Here is a 25,994-nt window from a genome sequence, read left to right as displayed (position 1 = left end):
TAGCTATGAGGCCCACCCCCTCAATGTAACACATTTACTGATATTTAAGTTTTAAAAAGAATGGATGTTTCTCGGTGCTATATACATGTGTCTGGCAAAAAACTGTTGGAGAAAAAACACATACCTGCATGACTGTTGAAATGTGCAAAGTTAGCAAAATTGGCTGTAGCTGTTGACTGAGGTGCTGGAGCAGCAAAGATGTCCGAGCCAAGATCACTTAAAAGGTCAAACTGCTTCTTTTCCTGCTGCTGCACTTGAGAGCGACCTACAACTGGGGACTATAAACCACATATTAACTATAAAGAGCTTCTGGTCAGTTCAGGTACATTTTTATAACACTATTTCCAATTCACCACGTTTAAAACACAGTTTTAAAGATTACATAATCTTTTACTTGTAGTCTTGAATACTTTTGATATTTTCAACATCTATTCCCAAATTCTCTCTCAATTCTAAGTGCAAAGTCAAAGGCAAAGACATACTGTATTACAACAGTTGTTACACCTTCTAACAAAAGACAGACTTACTGCTAAGAGCACAGTGATGAGACTTTCACAAAACACATCCTTTATATGATGGGAAGAGTACAATTATTTTTTACTCCAACCTCTTGTGAAAACTGTTAATTTTATCCAGATGCCCAAGTGTGCATTATTAAAAACAGTAGGCTTTAATTCAAATAGTACTACACCTCAGAACTACTCTTGCGTAGGACAGACGTTGTAAGCCAGACAGGAATGAATCTGTCATAGCTGAATCAATTCTAATAAAGTGCAGAAACACAAACTTTACCAAGTTATGAAAAGACTTCGGTCTGTTTAGTTTTTTAAAATAAAGTATATAGGGGCGCCTGGGTGGCTCAGTGGGTTAAAGCCTCTGCCTTCGGCTCAGGTCATGATCCCAGGGTCCTGGGATCGAGCCCTGCATCAGGCTCTCTGCTCCGCAGGGAGCCTGCTTCCCTTCCTCTCTCTCTGCCTGCTTCTCTGCCTACTTGTGATCTCTGTCAAATAAATAAATAAAATCTTAAATAAAATAAAATAAAATAAAATAAAATAAGGCATATAAAGCAAAGCCACCTGTGTTTCAATGATAAACATACTTCACCATCAGGCAGGGAGAAAATTCTACTGCTTAAGAAATTCCTTCTTGTGAAAGTCCACTGCAGAGACTATTCTGCTCTAACAATGACGGTCACCATACACACGTTTTACTAAATGTATGTTATATGACAGCTAGCTATTAACAACATTCCTGTATATCTTTACAAACCTGTGGAGCATTCAAAGAAACTCTAATTTGCAGTAGCAAAAGGGAACAAAAATATGCACTTTTCAACCACTTAACCAAGGTTCTTTTAACTTATTATAAACCTTTAGGACAGAATGCTATTGGCATATAAGTTTATGCTACTGTCTTAAAGAATTCTCAGATTCATGATACTCACTAACCTCCTTAAGTAGAAGCCTCTACAAAGACTTAAGACTACTCACCTGACTAGGTGTGCCCTTATTTAAGTGCAGTGCTGGTGCTGAATCTCCTAAAAGAGACTTCAGTGGTTTGACCTCAGGTGTGCTGCTTGTGCTACTGGCAGAGGACCCTGAAATAGATGCATGAACTGATGCCACCACTTTGGCTTGTTCTGGAGGGACATACCTAAAACATATGAAAAATTAAGTAGGTAGTTAACTTAAAAAATGTAGGGAATACTATGCTTAAAAATGATAGACTTAATTATAATTTTTTATGAGACTACTTCAACATTAATCTTATTTCAAAATCCTCTTAGAATTGCTAGCTCCAGACTGTATTTAATTGAAATACTCAAAAAGGGTAATAAAGACTAACTACAAATCTTGTTTCAATTATTTACTTATAATTTTTCTAAGAAAATAAATAAAATACTGTTTTTTTTTAAAAAAAGATAACCTACAGTTAATCTTCATGATGAACAGTTAAAACTCTTAATTTTTAAAAACTAAACTATCAAAAGATCATAAATAACATTTGGGAAGAGAGCAGAAGAATGGGAAAATATTTATTATATTACAGTTAACAGTCTAAAATATAAAAGTCTATTACATATCTAGGAGAATAACAACGTAATTTTTAAATAAGCAGAAACAATTCACAAATGGAGACAAAGAAATGAAAAACACTTGTAAAACTCATAAAAATGCAAATTAAAATATCATTCACATTTGCTCTAAGCATAAATTTTATGAATTTTGTTATTTCCTATTAAAATATATAGATAAGTATGCTCTGTGTCCCAGAAATACAACTTCGGGATTAATGGATAAGTAACACAGATACACGTGCATGCATGTTATCAGCTCTTTTTATAATTTCAAAAAACTGGCCACATATCAAACATTCATCAGGAGAAAAATACTTAAAGGGGTTATGTTAACATCTGTATAATAAAATGCTACATAGCTACTCTTGTTCTAACATGGAAAGATATCCCTAAGACTTCACAGGTCTTTCCGGTTTGTTCTCAGTCATGTAAATACAAGATTTACAGGAGGAAGAGCATAAAGACAGGAAAAAGAGGCAGTAAAAACATAATGCCCAAACACTGCCAATGCTAATCTCCACGGCTGGGATCATGCGAGAACTATAGTTCTACTTCTAGGTTCTGTCCCACCCTACCCTTCTCCCCACCCATACCCCCAATATTACTCGGGGGACACGGGAAAACACAGTGGTTAAGAGCATCTATATGTTCTAGAGACAGAGTTCTAATCCCAGCTCTACCACTCGACAGCTATGAAACCTAAGGCAAACTACTTCACCTTCTGTGCCTCCAATTTTTCATCTATAAAATGGAGATATAGTTGCTAGGAGGTTTAACTGAGTTAACATTTGTAAATACTTAGAACAGTTTCTGGTACAGGTTTATTAGCTATATAATTGTTAGCTCTTACCAAATTATATGACAATGACAAACAATACAACTGCTTTCCCAATAAATGAGACAGATGTGATATGAAAATGGAAACAGGAAGTTATGCCTTTCCGTAATTTGGTGTATTCACTGATATAAATTTTTGAGTACAGTCAAATCTCATCAAAGGATACAACCAGATAATACCTATTTGGTTCAAAACACTCACCTGACTAAAAGTAAAGCAACTAGGCTTGTGTAGCATAGGAAGTGAGTTTGAAAACTGGTCAATTTCAAAACCCCTTCAGATTTAAGACAATAACCTCAAGGTGTTAAGTACAGTGAGGATTTTTAGAGAGACTGCATTTGGCTAGTGCTTATGTCATGTTAAAAATCCACTGCACTGCTCTCTCATTACATTGTCCCAGGGATGCAGAAGTGTGAGTTTAAAATGCACAGGGCCTGGCCCATCTAGGGTATAGGTGCCCATCTTTCAACTGTGTATTTGTTTTATTCTTGTCATTACCACCCTGTTTCTCAGGACAGAAAAAGTAACATGAATCACAATTATTTGAGGTTAACCGTTATTTGGGTTACGGTCTGAATTAATAATTTTATTATTATCATCATAAAACGCAAGAAGGGAATCAATGGTTTTAAATCTATTAACTCTTACTAATGCACACTTTTCTTTTGCTGCTTAAAAGATAAACCATCTGAAATCCCATCTAAGTTCTATTCAAACAACTTTCTGAGTTGGTAAAACTGTTGGGAAAAAATCAAAATTAGGCTATAGCTATGCAAGGAGAAAGGTCTAACTACAGGATACAAGGTCTTGGAAATTAAGAGCTAAAATGATAGAAGGATAAATATATACTTCATTTTAAGAATCATTCATGCCACCATGTTTTTACTATTAGTCCACCCTCAAAGATTTTCTTCTTTCTTGATCTAAAATTTTACTAGTATAGGGGTGCCTGGGTGGCTCAGTTGGTTAAACATCTGCCTTTGGCTCAGGTCATGATCCCAGAGTCCCAAGATCAAGTTCCAGATCAGATTCCCTGCTTGGTGTGCAATCTGCTTCTCTCTCTGCTCCTCGCCCCATCTCATGCTCTCTCACTCCCTCTCTCAAGTAAATAAATAGAATCTTTAAAATTGTACTGGTATGTTTTTATCTCCATTCATACTGAATATATCCAGTGCTGCTGAATATAGCCCTGGCTATGGCTAATCTTGCCTTGCAAAAAGTAGTCTCCTCTAGAGAACAATAAGAATTCAAAGTTCACAGAGCACACAAATCAAAGCCACTTCTTTCTACTGTGCTCACTGAATGAAAGTAGAGATATGCCACCCATGAACCATAGCAAGTACTCCCTTAGGATCCCCTGGGTTAAAATACAGCTCCTCAGGGAAACAAGAAACCATTTACTTCCTCCTTATCTATTCCCCCTAGTTGTGACTCTCTCATTAATCTTCTTAACTCCCCAAGAAAGAAATATATACCAATGAATAAAGAGTCTTAGTAAACTGAATTGTGTTAATATAGCTAAAAATGATGATTCCGGAGTAGGTGAATACTAGTTTTATAGACCTATTTCCTGCTCTTCTTTTTAAAGGGCTTTACCAGCCACACGTTCAACCTGTTCTAGTTTCTTTTTAAAAATTAACATCTGATGGATTTAGTCAGGGGAGCATAAAGGCTCCCTTCTTAACCAGGTAGTAAGATGATTTCTTGGGTGAGAAGTGAGGATATTTTGAGCAAAGACTTAACTGCAAAATGCAATTAAGTGGATGGATTACTACACAAGAGCTTTAGCACAGTGCTTAGTATATAAAAGATGCTAAATACTTGCTAAATGAACGACGAATGATGATTTTAAGAAAGAGGCTGTATAAAACTAGAATGTCTTGAGAAGCTACTAGGACTACAGAATGATTAGAAGGAAGGATCCCTAACTTTCCAAAAAATGGTAGGAAGCCTGGGGATAAGCAACAAGCCGCTGTCTGGCAGAGGTGACTTAAGTAGAAGTCAAGGCTTTTAGAAACCAAATCCAATAAAATGCCAGAATATAATAAGGATCAATCTACCTGCACACCTATTTCCTCATTTCCTATCTACCTGAATTTCCTTCCTTTGTTTTCAGATTAATCTTACCCATAATTAATGTGAATTTGGGAGCCTTTGCTCTAAATACAAACTATTCACTCACCATCTTTTCTTTTCATACTTTTCTTGTAGGAACTCTTTCACTTTTTGTGGATCCCTGAAGTCTGGAATTGCTGAAGATCTATCATCAAATAATCCTAGCCAAATCTGTTTACAGACCTTTGGAAAGAATTAAAAAAACAAAAGTGTTAAATTCAACATCTTAACTTAATGAAATTTTAAGGGAAAATTAGGATTCTTTCAGAAAGCTAACCTACTTAATACCACTGCTTTCAATGAGAATATTTATCACAAAGAAAAATGAAGCAACGAATGAAGTAAATTTATTTTAATATATTCCAATATGCAATAAAATCTTAGCAACGGTATAAAAAATTAACACCTCACAGGGAAACAACTAATGAAATGGGATTTGAGGGGATCTGGGACTTTTTGGTCTTGAAACGACCATAAACTGTAAGCCCTGAGCAAAGTTGTTACTTTTATAAACCTCTGCTCCTTCACCCCATAAAAGAGAGGAATTAGATCAGCAGCAATTTCATGGATCTTTGACAGATTTAAAAATCAACCAAAAAAGGGGTGCCCAGCTGGTTTCAGTCAGTAGAGCATGTGACTCTTATTTTAAAAAAAAGATTTATCTATTTATTTGAGAGAGAAAGAGAGCGCATGCATATGCTTGAACAGCGGCAGGGAGTGGGGGCACAGAGGGAGAGGAAGAAAGAGTCTTAAGCAGATTCAGCATTGAGCATGGAGCCCGACATGAGGCTCAATCCCACGACCTGAGATCACAACCACAGCCAAAACCAAGAGTCAGACACTTAACCAACTATGCCACCCAGATGCCTCTAGATCATGTGACTCATGATCTCAGGGTCGTAAGTTCAAGCCCCATGTTGGATGCAGAGATTAATTAAAAAAAAAAAAAAAAAAATAAACAAAAAAAAAAAAAAACCCCAAATATAAAGTACTAGAATCATAAATAATTAAAGTACAATAACAAAAATACAAGGCAGATACAACTCTAGCTTTATAATTACTTCCTATGCTTTCTTACCCCTAATGGCTAAAAAGTAAGAATCTAAGATATTTGACTTTTTAGAAAAACTACAGAAATGAAATGATGCAGAACTCATATACAACACAAAAAGAGAAGTATAAAGAATAAACTGATAAGGAGGACTTCAAAATTTACAACTATTGCTCTTTCATAAAACTTAAAAGAAAAAATGAAAAGGAAAGCCACCAACTGATAAAAAGTGTTGGCAAAATGTGTTAAGAACCTAAAAGAACATGAATCCAAAATACATTTAATAATTCTTAAAACTCAATTATAAAAAACTTTTAAGAGTGGGCAGAGAAGCTGAACAGACACTTCATAGAAGACACACATATCACTAATAAGCAGCCCCAAATCACTAGTCATGCAGAAAATTAAAACACCAAGACTCCACAGACACCCATAGATAACACTAGATGGCTAAAAATAAAAAGATTAACCATATCATGTGTTGTTGGTAACAAAGTGGAACAACTGGAACTCTCAAAAATGTTAAAATGGTACAACCACTTTGGAAGACTTGACAGTTTCTTAAAAGTTAAATATATTCCTACCTACCAGATGACCCAGCCATCCCACTTCTAAGTATTTACCCAACAAATATAAAAAACACATGTCCACACTCAGATATGCATACAATGTTCACAGCTGTTTTACAATTCTACTCCAAAGCGGAAACAACCCAAAATGTTCATCAACAAGTAGAATAGATCAATTTTGGAATACCCAAGTAGGATACTATTTAGTAATAAAAAGGAGTAAATTATTGATACAGGCCAACTACATGAATCAACCTCAAGAAAATTATGCTGAGAAGCCAGACCTCCCCCTCTAAAGTACAAACTGTATGATTCCATTCATTTCTATTTCAGAAAACATAAACTTATCAATAGTAACAGAAAGCAGATCAGCAGATACATTACAAATGGGCACAAAAAAACTGTTCAGGATAATGAAAATGTATGTTGTCTTGTCACTATAGTGATAGCTTCACATATATCAAAATTCATCAAAACTGTATAGTTTAAACACGCACAAGTTATTGTAATTAATTATTCTTCAGTAAAAGTATAAGGAACTAGTCCACAAGTTCCCAAAATTACATTATTTTAAAAAATAACCAATTATGACACTGTGAAGGGAACACAGTATCTAGCTTCAAAGAGCCCAAGAAAGATTTGAGGAATTGGAATGAAAAGCAGTAGCACACCTCTCAATCTTACCCTGTTCACTGAAGTGAGTAAGGGAGAAAGAAAAGAAAAAGGACACACCCTTTTCCTCTATCTGTACCCCAAGCATGTTTCAAGACAAACTTTCTTGTGGTTCCCTCCTACTCCAGGCTCAATACAGATACTATACCATCATTAAGGCAGTCTAGCTGACACATGTTAAGTTCTAGGCTAAGACACAGTATCATTATAAAAATTTTTCAGTGGCAAAGCCCAAGAAGTGCAGACCCCCAGAAATGGTGATGCAACTTACTGCCAGAAATAGTATCAACCCTGTAGAGGGTCAGTTTCTCCAAAAACTATTTAACAACTTAAAAGGAACCACATGGGACTCTCCTTAGAAACCTGGCTAATGATTCTCCAAAAATGTAATTCTGAAAGATGCTGTAGCTTTACAATTACATATATAAAGGGGGACTGGAAGTTTCTAATTCTTCTACCTTAAAAATTCCCAGATGAGAAAAAAAGAGACATGGCAATCATTTGTCCAAAGCCAAAGAATTATTAACTGTAACTGATACAATTAGTTCAGGACACTTTACAACATTTAGTCTTTACATTCCAAAAATCCCCATTAACTACTATATACAATTTTTTAAACTACAAACAGTGAATAAATAACAAATACACAAATAAATAAAAAGAAGATGGGCTGAAGAAAGATCATTAAGTTACTGTCTTGGCACTTGTCATGGTAATATAAAGATGAAGTACTTGATGGTAAACTTTATAGATATCTGGCATCAGCAGCCTGCTCGGCCCTGCTACTCAGAATTCTGTACTAACTGCTATGGTCCTGCTCCTGCTCTTTGACTGGAAAAATCATTAAAACTAGCTGCTTTGGTCCACTACAAATTCACAATATCTCACTATCAAAGCCCCTTAATGTTAGTCAGTTCTTATTTCTGACTGTTAGCCCACAATAACTATTTTCTATATTGCTCAAAATCCTAACCGTAACTGCCACTCTTATCAGTTAAATTTGGACCTTCATACCTAAGTGAAGTTGCTCTCAAAATGCATTCCCTAGGGGGACCTGGGTGGCTCAGTAGGTTAAGCATCCCCATCTCTTGGTTTTGGGCTCAGGTCTCCTCAGGGACCTGGGATTAGAGCTCCAAGTCAGGCTCTGTGCTCAGCAGGTAGTCTGCTTCTGGGTTCTATCTCTCCCTCTCTCACTGTCCCTCCCCCAGCTCATGTCCTCTGTCTCTAAAAAGAAATAGATGAATCTTAAAAAAAAAAAAAAAAAAAGAACAAAACATAACACAACACAACACAACACTCTCTAACTCCCTGGACCAGCAGCATCATCACCTAAGAACTTGTAAATGTAAACTTTCAGGACCCAATCAAGAACTAAGAAATCAGGACCTCAAGAGGTAGTGCCCAGCCATGTATCTCAGCAAGCCCTTTGGGTAACTAGGGAATAGGCCAAGGATTGAAAACCAATGCTTTACTAAAATCTAGGCCAGCAAATGGAAACTTCCTTTCCATATATATATACTACATATAGTTTTCAGTATTTCTTAAAATTATGTAGTCTCAGCCTATTATTGGGCAAGATTCATTTGAGAGAAAGTGTTCCAGGGACGCATCTGGGAAACTGTCAGTCTCTAAATCTTTAAGACCCATTCACATTTTAGTTCCTGAAAAGCTAGCTTCTGTTACAACCATCCTACTAAAACTGTTCTTTCAGGTTTATAGATTTTTTTGATAGAAACGTATAAAGTTCTCTTGTTTGTTTTGTTAGTAAAATAATAAATACTATCAACTGAAAAGGGACAGTTTTTTAAAGTTAAAGGAGAATGGGAGAGTGAATTACTAACACAGCAAGCAGTACTGAGGTATGTGGTCGTGAGTACTAAAATGAAACCAGTCATCAAAGTTGTGTGTTTCCCTCCAGCCTCATCTGGCTATCTAGGTACAAAGTAGTCAAGTATTGGCTTTAACCAAGGTAAAATACAACAAAAGTTAAAGAGGAATGGTTATAACAGACTAAGGAATCTAAAGTGAGAAAAACAAAGATATGGTGAGGATGATGGACAACAAAGAAGTTTAGCCTCAGGTTGTACCAAAGTTGCTGGGAGTTAGAAATTAAAGGGAATGAGCTGGAAAGAAAAAAGTGGAGGTGCTCAGAGAACAGGATGCTTGAAACTGAACTCTGAGAGGTGATTCAATTACTGATAAATAAAAAATCTAAAATAAGATGCAGGGTTATTAAAGGTTAAGAAGCCAAGAAATTAGGAGGCCAGATTATCCATGCAGATACTAAGATTGGCAGAAATGATTAACACTAGTAGAAAAGACACTAAGTAAAAAGCTAAAATCTATAATGAATGAGGGGCCTCAAAGGTATATAACTGCAACAAGAAGCCACAGCAGTTGATAAACTATTTGCATGAGAAACATGCAGCTAGAGGACCAGAAACGCCACTGGGGAGCAAGAATGATCCGAAAAGTCACCATCATCAAGAGCTGCACTCATGACGTAATTAGTTTTGATAATCTCTTTGAGGGAGGTGGATAATCAGCTCTAATTATAGAATAATGGGATGGCTGGGTAGTTCAGAGCCTAGACTAGGGAACCAGACAGCCTGAATTTGAATTCCAACTCTGTTTAGTAATAGCAGCTGCTTCACAGGGATGGTGGAAGGGTTAAATAAGTTAATAGGTGTTTTCCACTCCACAACAGGTATATATAGTGAACTTTAATTAGTATTAGTTATTACTACTTTCAGAGGTGGGTTATGGTACAATAAAGTGAGCAAGGCTAGAAAGCAGAGGTCTCCTCAAGAACACAGGAACTATGAGTCTCCCTTCTCTCCTGCTACAGACAGAACCAAAGTCTTCTTGATAAAATAATCTCCCTCCTCCAAACTTCTATAGCACTTTGTACCTCTCACATGAGATTCATTACTGCCTCATATTTAAATTACTGCACATGTCTCATGTACTTCTGAATTCCCAATGCTTAAAAAAATGGGTTGTGCCATAGTGTGTTCAATAAACACACCGATAATGCTCAAAACCACACATCATTTATTTTATAATAAAATTACATATCAGTCAACACAATAAACCCATGAAATTGCCAGAATATTTTTTCCTTATTCTAGTGCTAATCCACTTTAGAATTGCAATCATAATAGCCACTGACAGAACCTAAAATATTCTAAAGCATATTTATTAGTCAAGCTTGCCATAGAAAACAGGTGGCATACTCAATTTGGGAAATTTGAAAAAAGTTTAATAGACTACTTACAAAGCACAGAGGCCATAAGGAAGTCATGAGTACAGTACCCCACATTAGTAACAGCAGGGCCCAACCCTACCCATTGGCAGTGAAGGGAAGAGGAGAATAAGAGGTCAGTAACCTTAAAAGAAAGAGGGCTACTTGATGGGAGACTGACCTTCAATGGGAGGATGCAGAAAGGATACAAGAAATCCCACAGGGAAGAAGAATGTAAATATTTTAACCTCTCCCTCTTTCCTTTCTTTCTCTGAGCCGCTGACAATGCTCCCCAACAACTACACAAATGGAAGCCAGGAATCAAGAAAGCCCATTTGTGTATCCAGATAAACCAGCTGCCTGAAGCAACAGGTTAAAGACCAGAGCTGGAAGGGCAGGTTTGGAAGCTCTCCAGCACAGAACCCAAACCGTGGTAATAAATACATGCAGTGCAAGCAAATTAACAAACTCAATTACGGACACCAGAGATAGGAAACATCCATACCAATTCTCAATTACTCCTATAAAAAAGGAAGGGTAAGAAAACACTGCTGCATCAGGCTTGAGAAGGGTAGAGGGTACAGCTTTATTACTGTCTCATGAGACAGCAAAAGAGAGCAGAAAATTTGTGTGAGAGGGAATTTACCTTTATAACCCTTATCTTCACAAAAAGGATACAAAGAATAAAGACTGTGACAAGACTCTGTTTGCAACCTCTACATAAAAAGATAAAAAATAAGGAAAGGACAGAAAGATGCTCTGGAATTAGAGAATCTTTTTTTCATTAATCCAATCTATATATATCCAACTACTTTTTTTTTTTTTTTTGTCTTTTCACTCCACAGTGAAGAGATGGGAGGATTATTGACTCCATGTAAGATATAATTACAGCATCTGATAATATTGCCCATAAAATACAGAAACAAATAATGAGATTTAAGAACTGAAAAGTTTATGAACAAGTAACTAATACCTACTCTAGCATGCAGAAAAACTGAGCAAAAATAAATATTAACAAACAGAAAATCCCATTAAAAGCTCTCAAGAGAGATACCATGTATCATCAATACATTATTTTGCCCCCAAAAGGAGAAAAATCAGTTTTTTGCCTTATTTTCCCCTAAAAATCCAAAATGAGAAAAATAGTTCAAAAACATGTCATGACTCAAGTAAAATACTGGAAAAGTAAGTACATTATTAACATTTCCTATACCCATCCAACCTACATTAGCATGATTATGCTAATACTTCTAGACTGGTAGGTATTTCTCTGTGATAGCCTATCTAAAGGATATATATTAGTTAATAATACTTAGAGAAACAAAGACACTATTCATAGGAGTTATGCAAGAGAAACAAATAATTCTCTGTGTATATATCTTTTTAGGACTATATGGCATATTCCAACTTAAAATTTGGTTTTAAAAAAACATGCCAGAATTAGAACATATGCAACTGATTCATTGAAGAGGAACTCACAAACTTTATGTGCAGATAACTAAGAGACAGCCTCTGTGAACCAGACACATCAATGTATATATGAGGAAGTAAGACCTGTATCAAATCCAATTTATTTAATCTTAGGTTGCTTTTTTTTTTAATTTAAGCACAAACTACCTTATAGTGGCTTCCTTTATATAAAAATCAAACTCTTCAACAATTTAGGCTCCAAAGGAGCCAACCCCTGATTACCTCTACAGTCTCCTCGTCTATCATCACTCTTTCTAGCCATGTAGGCCTCCTCAGAAAGTCTTCCCTGAACATCCAATCCAAAGGGAGCAAAAACCCCCAACCAAACCTCATATAGACATTACTACAACATATTATTTACTTTCACCCCTTTATCTCACAGCTAATAAATGTAAACTTCATGAGGCAGGAACCTTCTCTCTACCACTATTTGCATTCTCAGTGTCTGACACATAGCAGACATGAAATAAATAACTTAGTGCATGAGTGAAAGCAACTTCCTATCAGCCACTGAAATATATGTGATGCAGAAATCTGTTTGCCCTTCGTTCCACTTAAAATATACATGCTGATCTAGAACATTAGCTTAACAACTTACTCATGCAGAAGTAATAAATTCACTGATCCAAATTCTCACATTCTATATAGACCAGAGGTTAGCAAATTAGACCTCACAGGCTAAATCTGGCCTATGGTCTGTGTTAGCAGCTACAGTTTCACTGGAACACAGCCACGTGCACTTGTTTATCTACTGTCTATGCTGCTTTGTTGGGTAGCTACAACAGAGACTGTATGGTCCACAAAAATCTCATATGTACTGTCTGACCCTTTACAGAAAAGGTCTGCCAACCCCTGACTTACCTGCAAGTATGGATTTTACTAGGATACCATCCCAGCATCCAAAAATAAAAATGATTTAAATAGGATAATAACTAAAAGCCTATTTTAGAGACAGGTATCATACTGTGCATGGGGAATAACAGAGATGAAACTAAAATGACCCCTTTCCAAGAATGAGGAATATATAAGGGCAAATTTATTCCCTAGAGAATAAAGGAGAGAAAGTATCAGAGTAAGTTTCATGTAAGAATTAATAGGTATTTAACACTTGTTTTCCAAGTAACTGATGAGTACAAAGAGAAAAGATAAAAGCAGCAAATATTTAGAACACTAGAGAGAAATTAAATGCAGTGGAAACCACAGTAAAACTTACTTGCAAATATCCATGGTCTGTGAAGGAGATCAGGAGCTTTAACTCAGAAACCTACCGTGGCCACTTAGTAAAAGGCAGTATATAATACACAGCGCATTCCCAGGCTTTTAATTTTCATTTAAAGTCTCTAATGTCAGATAGTATTCCAGATAGGTTTCAAAAAACAAAAACCCAGCCACAATAGTTCAGATAAAACAAGTTCACAGGACGCATACAGCAACACTTCAAGAAAACAAAGACTTTTGGGAACCTAGCCTGCAAACAGAAAGCCATCTGGGACCTAGGTAGTCTGAGTATCTGTTTCCAAAACCCCTCTCCAAAACCATCCCATCAAACAGTTTATTACTTCTGATTCTCACAGTATGTCTATAAAGTTACTCTCTTATCTTAGTACATGATTTTTTTTTTCCTGTTTACTTGTTAAGACTGCACATGGCCCAAGTATCTACTGTCTCCAGTTTAAGTGATTCATCAGTTGAATCCAGCCTCGGTGAACCTCAATTCAATTTCTTAAAAGAGGGAGGATCTGATTAGTCACTGGCCCCCAGGGTTAGCTGTCCATTCCTGGTCCAACAAACTGTGTGTTTTGTGTCCTTCCTTATTTTGTGGTTTTCCCGAGACAGCAAGGGAGATTTCCCTCTTTCTTCCATCAGCAAGGAACATGAGCATGGTTAAGGACTCCTCAACTCAAAATACATGTTGATTCATGAATGTGCTTTGCAAATTATAGAAAGCTTTATAAATGTAAAATTTACTATTTTAGTGGAGTCACATTAGTGTAGAGAAAGATTATCATCTGCCCTAACTTCTCAAACTAAGATGACACATGTACATTATCCTGTATGGGTAACAAAACAATTGGGTCTAATAATTTTTGTATGATAAATCTTTAAAAAGCTTCCTGGTTTTAGCTAGTTAAATTTATCAATATTTGCTCTGTGATTTTTCCACTGCTTTTAGTATATAAAGTCCTTACAAATTTAAATGTTAAACAGGTAGCTGTATTTTCTATTAAGTTTTATGGTAATCGCTTGTGGATTTTTTAATTGTCTACCCCCAAGCATATACAACCTTAAATACTACAATTTAGTCTGGTTTTTTAGCCATAAAATAATTTGTTTTACAGAAAAGCTCCAAGTGCAGTAGAACAGAACTCCTACATACCCCTTACCCAAAGTTTCTAATGTTAACATTTACTTTACCATTCTCTCTTGAGATAGACAAAATTTTTTCTGAACCATTTAGATATGGACCTTCTCTTCCTAAATGCATCTTCTAAAAATAGGGACATTCTTTTATATGACAAATATAGCAAAATTATCAAAATAAGGAAATAAATATTTTGGGTTTTTATTATCTAATCCACAGACTAGTCAATTATCTTAATAATGTCCTTTATTGCAAAAGGAAAAGGATCAATCACCCGGTACGGAATCCATAACCGTCTTGTTGACTTTAATCTGGAACAGTTTCTTGGTGAACAGTTCCTTCATGCGTCTTTGCCTTCATGACCCTGACATCTTTGAAGAGCACAGGCCAGATATTTTATAGTATGTTCCTTTATATTGGTTTTCTCAAAACAAAATTTCTGTCATGCATGTAAGTCATGTTGTAAACTCCTCAGTGCATATCAGGAGCACTGATGTCAACTTAATCCCATTCCTGGGTGATGTTAAGTGACATAAACCAGGTTTCTCCAAAATAAAGTCACATTTTTCCCTTTGGGATTAAAAAAATCTTGTAGGGAGATACTCTGAGACATTTTCTATATTTTTATTGTTTTGGGGCTTTTAAATTGTAACTTTAAGTACTTCTGGGGATACCTGGGTGGGTAAGTCGGTTAAGCACCTGCCTTCAGCTCTCATCATGATCCCAACGTCCTGGGATCAAATTCCACATCAGGCTCCTTGCTCAGGAGGGGACCTCCTTCTCCCTCTGCCTGCTACTGCCTGCTGCTCCCCCTCCTTGTGCTTTATCTCTCTCTGACAAATAAATAAATAAAATATAAAAAATTTTTCAAATTAAAAATACTTCTGAAATATATTTTGATATACTCTGTCGATTAACATTCTGACTTTCCCTTTACTGAATAAACAATTCTTTCCATACTGAACTGCTGAAATTCATTTATTTTATAACTTCATACACCTAATACATAGAGAAATTATAGCATATCTCAGAATTTACTCTACAGATCTGTGCCTAGTCTAGTTTCAGACTACTGTAGTTGCCACATGTTTATATTACAAATTATTGCCTATAAACACAGATACATTTAGTATCTAAGTACAGCCAATCTTATTTCCTCTTCGGATTATAATTTCTTCCTAGTTAATTTTACTTCTTCATTTTTTTGGATGAACTTTAGAATCACCATCTAAAAAGGAGAACAAAATTCACACTAGTGTTTTGGTTCCAATCATTCTACACTAATTTGTGAACCTCTTAAAGCACAGCATTCTCATTCCCAAAGACAGTTATGAATCTTATATGCCAGACTGCCAAGAAGGAAAATTAACCAAGGTTTTGGTTTCTCTCTCTCCACAGAGAAAGTTTTCAATTTTTACATTTTCCAGAATATAACTAGAATAGACAAGGTACTGAGCAAGGGAGGAGAATGGGCAAGTTAACACAATCATATTTCTTTTAGAATTGAATATTAAGAACCAGTTTTATTTACTTGCCATGATATGAAACAAGAACTGTTTGTGGATTACCAATGGTTTAAGCATAGCATTAAATACCAGCGAACCAACTCTAACAAGAACACTACTCATTCAATGTTTAACTCAATCTAAGGCTCAACGATAATAATTGATTTGTACTGACACTGCTATTGTCTGGTTGTCCTGGTGACTAAAGGCATGCATTTGCCAGACAGCTGACTGAGGCTGGGAATGTAGCCTTTGGCTGAGGAATAGAGAGACTAACTGCCCCAAATGCAAAACAAGCCCCTGAAGTAAACCTGTTCTCTACCATATTCTATGTAAATGAATGATCAGAAGAAGAAACATTTAGTTTTCTTTAAACATATGCAAATACAAGGGTGACTCATCGGTTGATAAAAAAGAAAAAAAAAAGGAGGAATATTCAGGCAAAGCTCTTCTAAGCAGACTTGAGGTATGCAGAAGAGCTGAGTTTTAAGTAGGTTTCCAAAAGAGATTATTTCCATGTCCAAAGGGGACAATTTGAACATTAATAGGAATAACTACAACAGACTAAATACATCAAGTAATGTCATAATGATATTTAAAAAAACACACCTAGTTGGTCACTGTTGAAGATGCTATGGAACTAACTCATTTTGAAAACAGTTAAATATTGAGAACCACAAATAGCTCTATATGCACTATACATGATATGTATGAGAAGTAGTTTGATATACTTAAAAAGAATAATAAAAACATTCCATATTAATTGTAAATGACTTTTATTTACGAAAAACAGCTGTATTTTCTAAAACTAAAAATCATTAGTGAAAAAAGGTGGCACTGTTCTACATCTTTGCAAATTTCATTAATACCTGACTGAACATTAGACATCTTATTTCTCATCTGCTTCTGCATCTTTATGTTATATAGCATCTGGAAAACTCTCCTATATACTCATGAGAATGAAAATAAATATAGCAAATCAAGTATTTATTATCAAAAATTGTTGACTTTATAGAATCCCTGAAAAGATCTTAGGAATGATCAACAGGTCCCAGACTGCACTTGGAAAATCGCTAAATTAGAAATCACCACCTTAAGCCCAAATTAATGGATCTAGAAATAGAGAACTGCAATAATAGCTGCTAACATACCACCCACCAACACACTAACATACCACCTGAGGGCCTATGAAACATCGCTTCTTCCCCTTCTCCAAATTAAACATGAACCTTAAGAAGCTACTAGATCCAACTACCAATTTACAGGTAACCATGATGACAGAGGAACAATGACACTACAACATGGATAGAATCAGCAAAATCGAGACTTTGGAAACTACTGAACAAATAACTGGGCTGGGGAAAGAGAGAAGCAAGAGGGAGAGGAGGAAGGGAGGGGAGAAGGAAGAAGAGAGAGGGAGAGAGAATAGGAGTAAATATTGCTGGAGGAGAACCTTATAGAAAAAAGAAAAGATTTAAAAGGCAAGCAAAAACAGTTTCCACTTCCAGTAATGTCAGAATAGCTTATATTAACCCCCAACTCTCCAGCAGAGGACAACTATAAACTCTGCGCAAACAGTAACTATCAGAAGACACTAAAGAGCAACCATAGCAAACAGAACTGGAGAGGAAACTAGGTATTTTCTTTTTGTTTTGTTTTTTTAAAGATCATCACTAGAAAGTAGGACCCAGTCAGTGTCAACCAGAGCTGTGTAAAATTTGAACAGAAATTCACAATTCTTAAAAAGGAGATTCCTGCAACCACAGTAATTGGGGTGGGGGGGCAAATAGAGGGAGGGAGAGAATCAGAGACTAGGAGTCACAAAACCTGCAGAACAACTCTGCCCAGATCTCTGGCTCACCCTTAACCTAGGCATGCATGGGGCCACTCCAAGCAATTAGAGACTAAAAGAACTAAAACAGAGATTTTAACTGGTATCCTCATGAGAAGCAGAGTTTGCTAAAGTAAAAAGTGAACAAAAGAGGGGCGCCTGGGTGGTTCAGTGGGTTAAAGCCTCTGCCTTTGGCTCAGGTCATGATCCCAGGGTCTTGAGATTGAACCCCACACTGGGCTCTCTGCTCCGCAGAGACCCTGCTTCCTCCTCTCTCTTTCTGCCTGCCTCTCTGCCTATTTGTGATCTCTGTCAAATAAATAAATAAAATCTTAAAAAAAAAAAAGTGAACAAAAGAAACAAACAAAACCAATACCTTTAAGGGACAAAACAGAATCCATAGGATCTACAACCTATCATTTCCAATATTCTGGATATAATCCAAAATCACTAGATATACAAAGAAATAGCAAGGTGTGACCTACAACCAAAAGAAAAGCAATCAGTAGGGACAGATCTGATATGACGAGGACTTTTGAATTAGCAGACAATGATTTGAAGTTGATGGTATCCCCATACACAAGAGCTTACAATGAATAAAACTATGAAATCTCAGCAGAGAAATAAAAACTATAAAAAAGAACCAAATGTGAGAATGCAAGCTGGTGCAGCCACTCTGGAAAACAGTATGAATGATCCTTAAAAAGTTGAAAATAGAGCTACCCTATGACCCAGGAATTGCACTACTGGGTATTTACCCTAAAGATACAAATGTAGTGATCCAAAGGGGCACTTGCACCCAAATGTTTATAGCAGCAATGTCCACAACAGCCAAACTATGGAAAGAACCTAGATGTCCATCAACAGATGAATGGATAAAGAAGATGTGGTACGCACACATACACACAATGGAATACTATGCAGCCATCAAAAGAACGAAATCTTGCCATTTGCAACAACATGGATGGAACTGGAGGGTATTATGCTGAGCGAAATAAGTCAATCAGAGAAGGACAATTATCATATGATCTCTCTGATATGAGGAATTTGAGAGGCAGGATGGGGAGTTGTGGGGGGTAGGGAAGGAAAACATGAAACAAGATGGGATCAGGAAGGGAGACAAACCATAAAGAGACTCTTAATCTCATGAAACAAACTGAGGGTTGCTGGGGGGTGGGGGGATAGGGAGAGGGTGCCTGGGTTATGTACACTGGGGAGGGTATGTGCTATGGTGAGTGCTGTAAAATGTGTAGGCCTGATGATTCACAGACCTGTACCCCTGGGGCAAATAATACATTATATGTTCATTTAAAAAAAAAAAAAAGAAGAACCAAATGTAAATTCTAGAAATGAAAAGTATCAAATTAATTCTAAATAAAAACCTACAGTATGGAGATAACAGAAGAGTCAGGTGGGGAAAAACAGAAATTATTCATTCTGATGACTGGAGCTGAAAAAAGTAGCTAAGTAAACATAAATTAATAGAAATCTGAAGAATCAAAGATTGAGAAAAAAAATTAACAGATCTTCAGGGACTTATAGGACAGTATCAGAATGTTAACATATATACAGGTGAAGTCTCAATTTCAACATAATTTTGGGGGCACCTGGGTGGCTCAGATGGTTAAGTGTCTGCCCTCGGCTTAGGTCATATCTCCAGGTCCTGGGATCAAGCCCCGGGTCGGGCTCCCTGCTCAGCGGAGAGTCTGCTTCTCTCTCTCCCACTGCCTCTCCCCTCCGCTCGTGCTCTCTCTCTCTCTCTCTAATGAATAATTAAAATCTTTAAAAATAAATAAAATAGGGACGCCTGGGTGGCTCAGTGGGTTAAAGCCTCTGCCTTCAGCTCAGGTCATGATCTCAGGGTCCTGGGATCGAGCCCCGCATCGTGCTCTCTGCTCAGCAGGGAGTCTGCTTCCTCCTCTCTCTCTCTGCCTGCCTCTCTGTCTACTTGTGATCTCTGTCTGTTAAATAAATAAAATCTTAAAAATAAATAAATAAATAAATAAATAAAATAATCTCGAAGACAAAGCTCAGCAAACACCATGAGTATAAACACAAACATATATACACTTGCAAAGCATGCATAGGTACATCATAGTCATACTTTAGAAAACAAGGATTAAGAGCTTTAAAATGGCCTATCACTACAGAGCAACAATATAAATATCATATAATATACTCTTTTCAAAGAAGAGTATTACCAAAGATAAAAAGAGGTATTGTGCAATGACACAGTGACACCTGTATCAAGACATAGTAATAAATGTCAGCCCCTAACAACAGTTTCAAAATAAATGAAGCAAACAATAAAATAGGGGGAAATATGCAGATCCACAATCATTTGTTAACTGCTCTATCAGTAACTGATAAATCACCTAGACAAAATCCGTAAAGCAGACCTACAAGAACTGAACAACATTATTAACCACAAATCTATAAATGACATTTACAAAATACTATACCCAACAACTTCAGAAACAGATTCTTTTCAAATGCACATCATATATTCACCAATACAGACTATGTGCTGGACCATAAAACAGGTCTCAAAAAATAAGAAAGCGTTGAGAGAACATACAGAGAATGTTCACTGACAAAAACAGAAGTAAATTAGAAGCTGATTAGAGTAAGAGACCTACAAAAATGCCAAATATGTGGAAATTAAGCAATCACTTTTATATAATCCATGGATCAAAGAAGAAATCACAGGAAAACAAAACATTTTGAACTGAATGACAAAACACAACATATCGAAATTTGTTCAAAGCAGATAAAGCAGAGGAGAGAAATTTATTGTTTTAAAATACTGGGAAAGTGAGCTTTCAAATCAATGATTTTAGGCTCTACCTTAAGCAAAGAAAGAGCAAATAACACAGAACAAATAGAAGGAAAAAATAATAAAGAGCAAAACAGTTATAGAATCTGTACACTTTTAAAAGGGGCTCTCATTAATGTCAATAAATATGACAACTTACATCAAACAGGCAAATTCCCTGAAAAACAGAAATCATCAAAACTGATACAAGAAACAGATAATCTGAATAACCACAGTGGTCATTTTCATTCTCTGCCCCAGTGACACTCAGATCCCAGCATTCTTCCTGTCCTAGAGACCCCAGTCATCTCAACTTGAGCAGCAGCCAAAGATGATGGGAGTCGCCCACTCCCACGTTAAGATCCCAACACTTGGTACAGAAGGTGCCAACAGGGGCAAGGGGAACGGGGACAGCAGGGGGGCAGCCTGGGCTTGGTCCCTAGGTCAAACAACAGTAGATCGCTAAGTGGGACATATAAAAACAGGTAATTGGCCAAATTTGGGTGGAGGTGCAGGGGACACAGTATGCCAACTCCTGATCTAGACATGTAGAGTATTCTTCAAAGAAAGGGAAACTGGACTTGCACTAGCTGACCTCAAGATTGCTTGATGTGGCACTGGTGTAAGGACCAATGAATAAATGAATGAAACCGAACACAGAACCCTGAAACATAATCATTCTTACACGGTCATTTCATGTTTGACAAAGATTTCAAGGCAATCCATTGAGAAAAGTGTTTTTAACAAATGGAGTTAGAACAACTGTATATATTCATAGAAAAATATGAACCTCTAGCAGCAATGTCCACAACAGTCAAACTGCGGAAAGAGCCAAGGTGCCCCTCAACAGACGAATGAATATGAAGATGTGGTCCATATATACAATAGAATATTACTCAGCCATGAGAAAGGATGAATACCCAACTTTTAGGTCAGCATGGATGGAACTGAAGGAGATTACGCTAAGTGAAATAAGTCAAAAACAGAAAGTCAATTATCATATGGTTTCACTTATTTGTGGAACATAAGAAATAGCATGGAGGACATTAGGAAAAGGAAGGGAAAAATGAAGGGGGGGGAATCAGAAGGGGAGACAAACTGAGAGAGGCTATAGGCTCTGGGAAACAAACTAAGGGTTTCAGTGGGGGCGGGGGGGGGGGGTTTAGCCCGTGATGGGTATTAAGGAGGGCACATATTGCATGGAGCACTGGGTATTATAAGCAAACAATGAATCATGGAACACTACATCAAAAACTAATGATATAATGTATGGTGACTAACAACAACAAAAAAATGAACCTCAACCTCTAGCACACCATATACTAAAATTAATTTGAGATTGATCATAGATATAAATGTAAGAGCCAAAGTTTTCAAAGCCTCTAAAATAAAATGAGATTATTATGATTTAGAAGGCAGAGATTTCTTAAGATAGAGCTGAGAAAGCAGTAACTATAAAACTAGAAACAGATAAAATTCATCAAGAAGACAAACTTTTGCTTGTCAAAAGACCCCAATAAGAAAATAAATGAGAAAGCCATAGACTAAAAGAAAATACTAATCACAGATCTTACAAAGAATGAACAAATTCTTATCTATTCATATAATAGAAAAGTACTAGGTAATAAAAAAAAAGGAACTATATGTATCCACATCCATAACTTTCAAAGTAACAAAAGAAAGCACACTTAATTATTTTATTTATATGAATACGAATAAAAATCAAAACATTGGTTGCCTCTGGAGGGGATTAAATATGAAGGAATGACAGGGAATTTCTTGGGAAGATGGTCATGTTCTTTATTTCTGCAGGGGTCTGGGTTGTCAAACTGGATGTACTTATTAAAACTCTTTCCCAAGGTAAGATTTTTATAATGTAAATCATACCTCAAATAATTTTTTAACAAATACTGAATTTCAATTAATGATATCCTAAAGATTTAAGTGGTGATGTGAACCAATGTTTGCAGCATACTTTGGAATATAAGAAAAATGTAAGATGGATTGACTAATGCACAGATACATACATATGTGCTAAAGCAAACAAAGCACAGTATTTTCTGTACCTGCATAATTTTTCCACTTTTAGGTATATTTGAATTCTTCATAATAAAATGTTAGGAGATAGAGGGGCAGAAGACAGGCAAATCTGGTCACTGTGCTGCGGCTTCGAGCAGCCTCTGCTAAAATGAGATCTTGCCACGACCATCCATGAGAAGGGGCTCTGAGAGACACCGCAGCATGTAGCTCAACCTGGGAAGCAGAGCTGCTGCTCCATCACAGCACTCTCACTACTGGGAGACCCCACTCACCTTCAGTAATATCTAAAGGATCAAGCTGCAACAAGTTCTGCCACAGAAGATGACTGCTCACAATCATCCCATCCTTGCAAAGATCCTAGAGTTACAGGCCAGTATGAGACTGTCCTTGGGGAATCGGTGGAGCCCACAGTCCAACAGAAGACTAACAAGACACAATCTAAAACTCTATGAAGTTCTTGCTGGGCATGGTCTTTGCTTCTTCCTTCCCAAAGCTGACCTTGCCTGTGCAGGATGGCTTGACTTTCATGAAACAGATGAAGAAGTCTTCAATGTCATCACCAATTCCTCAAAAATCTATGGGCCCAGAGCCTGTTTCAACTTTCTTCTTACCAGTTCATAAAGTACCCCACAACCAGATGGCACCCTGTGTTGCCAAGATGAATGCCAGTTGCTATCACAGAAGCCAAACAGACTTCCTGCTCTGTAGTTAAGAATTAAACATCAATCATGAGGAAGCTGTACAACAGCTGACGCTGGAGCAGTGGAGGAAACACGGATGAGGAACTATGCCTTAGAGGTGTACCACAGGGTACCTGTGCTGTAGGTTTGACTGCAAGGCCTAAAGTAATCTGAGCTGTTATGTTTCCCAGGGACATAAGACGGCAGGGCCCCCAGGTTACAGGGTATCCAGCCCCAATGGTCTGAGGCCCTCGCTCTCAGAAGCAAAACTGGCTTGTTCCCTGAGTCCACGGGATACAGGGCCCAAGAAGTTGCCTGGTCAGACTGTGATCATCTAGTCTCTGATCCTTTATCAGCAGTACAGTTTCAAAACCTGTATTAACCACTCATAGCATGTGGACCTTACTTGTATTTTGATTTATACAAACTCTTACAAGAAGGAAAAAAATGAAATTTATGAAATGAAAGAAATTTGAATACGTGCTAGATAACTAGATTATTATTAATTTTTATGGATGTGAAAATGGTATATATTGTGATTATATGTATTTTTTAAAGTCCTTGTGTTTTAGAGGTAACATTGCTGGAGAGTTTATAGAAGAAATTATAGGTCTCAGGTTTGCTTCAAAATAATAAAGAAGGAGCAAGACCATGAGTTGGTAGAAGTTTGTTATATCATTCTGTCTACTTGCATAGATATATGAACATCTCCATAATAAAAAGTTTTAAAAGGAACAAAAAAGACTAATAATTTCTATTTTTAATTAAATCCAAGTAAGTTTTTAAAAAGATAACACACTAATAACAAGAAACAAAAAGCTGAGATAAAAAGAAGCTAAAATGGCTGAGGCCAATAAACTAGAAGGAAATAAATCATGTGAACTTGGATACCAGTGCAAAAAAAAGTTAAATAAATGCTCAGAACAGTAGTTACAACCTAACATCTAGGTCTTTCTTCAATACTCTGGGTTTTCAGTCACCACCGGAAAAAAGCATGTTACAATATATACAAAACAAAGGTACAAAACAGTTACTTCTCACAGATTACAAAGGAAAACGAAGCTCAGGAAAAGCAGTTTGCCCAAAGTGACAAGATTCATTTTATTAGTGATGCTGAAACCAGACCACAGATTATTTTGAGTCCTAGTCAGGTGTCTTTAGTTGCTATACTGGTTGTCTCAAATGGTGGTCCCTAGCCCTCAGCTTCAGAATCACAGTGGGGTTCTGGCCAAAAATGCAAATAGACAGTCCTTTCCCTCATCCAGGATGAGAATCTCTGGAGAGTAACACCTAGGATTTTTCATATAAATATTAAAAATAAATAAATAAATAAATATCAAATATCAAATAAATATTTAAAAAATTTACTAAGAGTAATTCCAATGAAACTCACATGGATCTTAAGTTTCAAACTCCCTTGGGTATATAGTCTTGTACCTTTTCACTGCTGTGTGTGTAATGAAAAGGTATATAAGATTATGCCACAGAAATGTCTCTTATGTTTCAAAGGTAGTAAAACCAACACAGAAGAACTACAAGAGCAATAAAAATTTTGTGTAGGGGTACCTGGGGGGCTTAATCAGTTAAGTGACCAGTTCTTGATTACCACTTAGGTCATGACCTCAGGGTCCTGGGATCAAGCCACATGTGGGACTCTCTGCTCAGTGGGGTGTCTGCCTAAGATTCTCTCCTTCGCCCTCTCTCTGCCCCTCGCTCCCACTCACTCATGCACTCTTTCTCTGGCTCTCAAATACATAAATCTTAAAAAAAAATCTGTGCAGTATCTTATAGTGAATACTACACACACACACACACACACACACGTGTGTATATATATATGTGTATGCATATATACACACACACACACACACACACACACACACACACACACACACAAAATATATATATATAAATTTTTAAAGTATGAGTGGGGGTTTTATAGTCCCTTTCAGCCACAATATTCTTGGAAGACCTGATAGGAGAGTAAAAATTTGACAGGACTTTAAAAAAGATTCACAGTAAATAAAACAGCATAGGCAAAATGGCAAGAAAACGAATACAGACAGCAAATATGGAAAACAAAACAGAGATCACTACAGTTAAAACATTTCTGCTGGGAATGAAGCAAGATTAACAGGGAAGGTTACAAAAGGATTTACACTGAGAAAAGGAAACTTTGGAATGTCACAGACCAGGATTCTTAAGCCCACCACCTACCTGTAGATCAAACTGGGCCACTGGTCTGCTCTTGCACTGCCCCTGATCTAACAATGGTTTTTAAATGTTTAAAGGATTTTTTTTTTAAATGCTTTTTTCAAACAAGGATATGAAACAGTAACTATGTAGATGGCCCACAAAGCCTACAATATTTACTGGTCCCTTACAGAAATAGTCTGCAAACTTCTGCTAAAAGCAACACAGTAAGTGTAGATACTGGAATAACCAGTCTGTAACTCAGCTCTGCACTCAGTAATGACATTGAATATGTTGCTACTAAAATAAGAGCCAACTTTTGCTATTATTATTTAAGCTCACCATAAAGGTTAAAATATCCTCAGAGTTTAAATACATAAAACAAATATTAATGTATATGACACTTTTGAAGTCTATGAAAACTAAAAAAATCTTTCTAATAATAAAACAGGGGCGCCTGGGTGGCTCAGTGGGTCTAATAATAAAACCACTCAGTGCAGGAAGTAAAAATATTGATAATCCTTCCCCTATA

General features: G+C 36.6%; 1 protein-coding gene across 4 annotated transcripts in view; it reads right to left on the bottom strand.

The window, feature by feature from the left end:
* LOC111141538 (ArfGAP with FG repeats 1) overlaps positions 1 to 25,994 on the bottom strand; it is a 77,940-nt gene that overhangs the window by 28,922 nt on the left and 23,024 nt on the right. For all 4 annotated transcript variants that reach the window (XM_022494155.1, XM_022494162.1, XM_022494169.1 and 1 more), the window contains exons 3-5: positions 5,098 to 5,213; positions 1,491 to 1,653; positions 125 to 278 (exon numbers count right to left, since the gene is read on the bottom strand). In XM_022494155.1, the coding sequence (XP_022349863.1) occupies positions 125 to 278; positions 1,491 to 1,653; positions 5,098 to 5,213 (433 nt within the window). The remainder of the gene's footprint in view (positions 1 to 124; positions 279 to 1,490; positions 1,654 to 5,097; positions 5,214 to 25,994) is intronic.

This window comes from Enhydra lutris, unplaced genomic scaffold, assembly GCF_002288905.1.
Source record: "Enhydra lutris kenyoni isolate GAN:26980312 unplaced genomic scaffold, ASM228890v2 scaffoldscaffold1, whole genome shotgun sequence".
NCBI lineage: Eukaryota > Metazoa > Chordata > Mammalia > Carnivora > Mustelidae > Enhydra > Enhydra lutris.
Note: the sequence above shows the minus strand (reverse complement) of the source record. Positions and strands in the feature narration are given on the sequence as shown.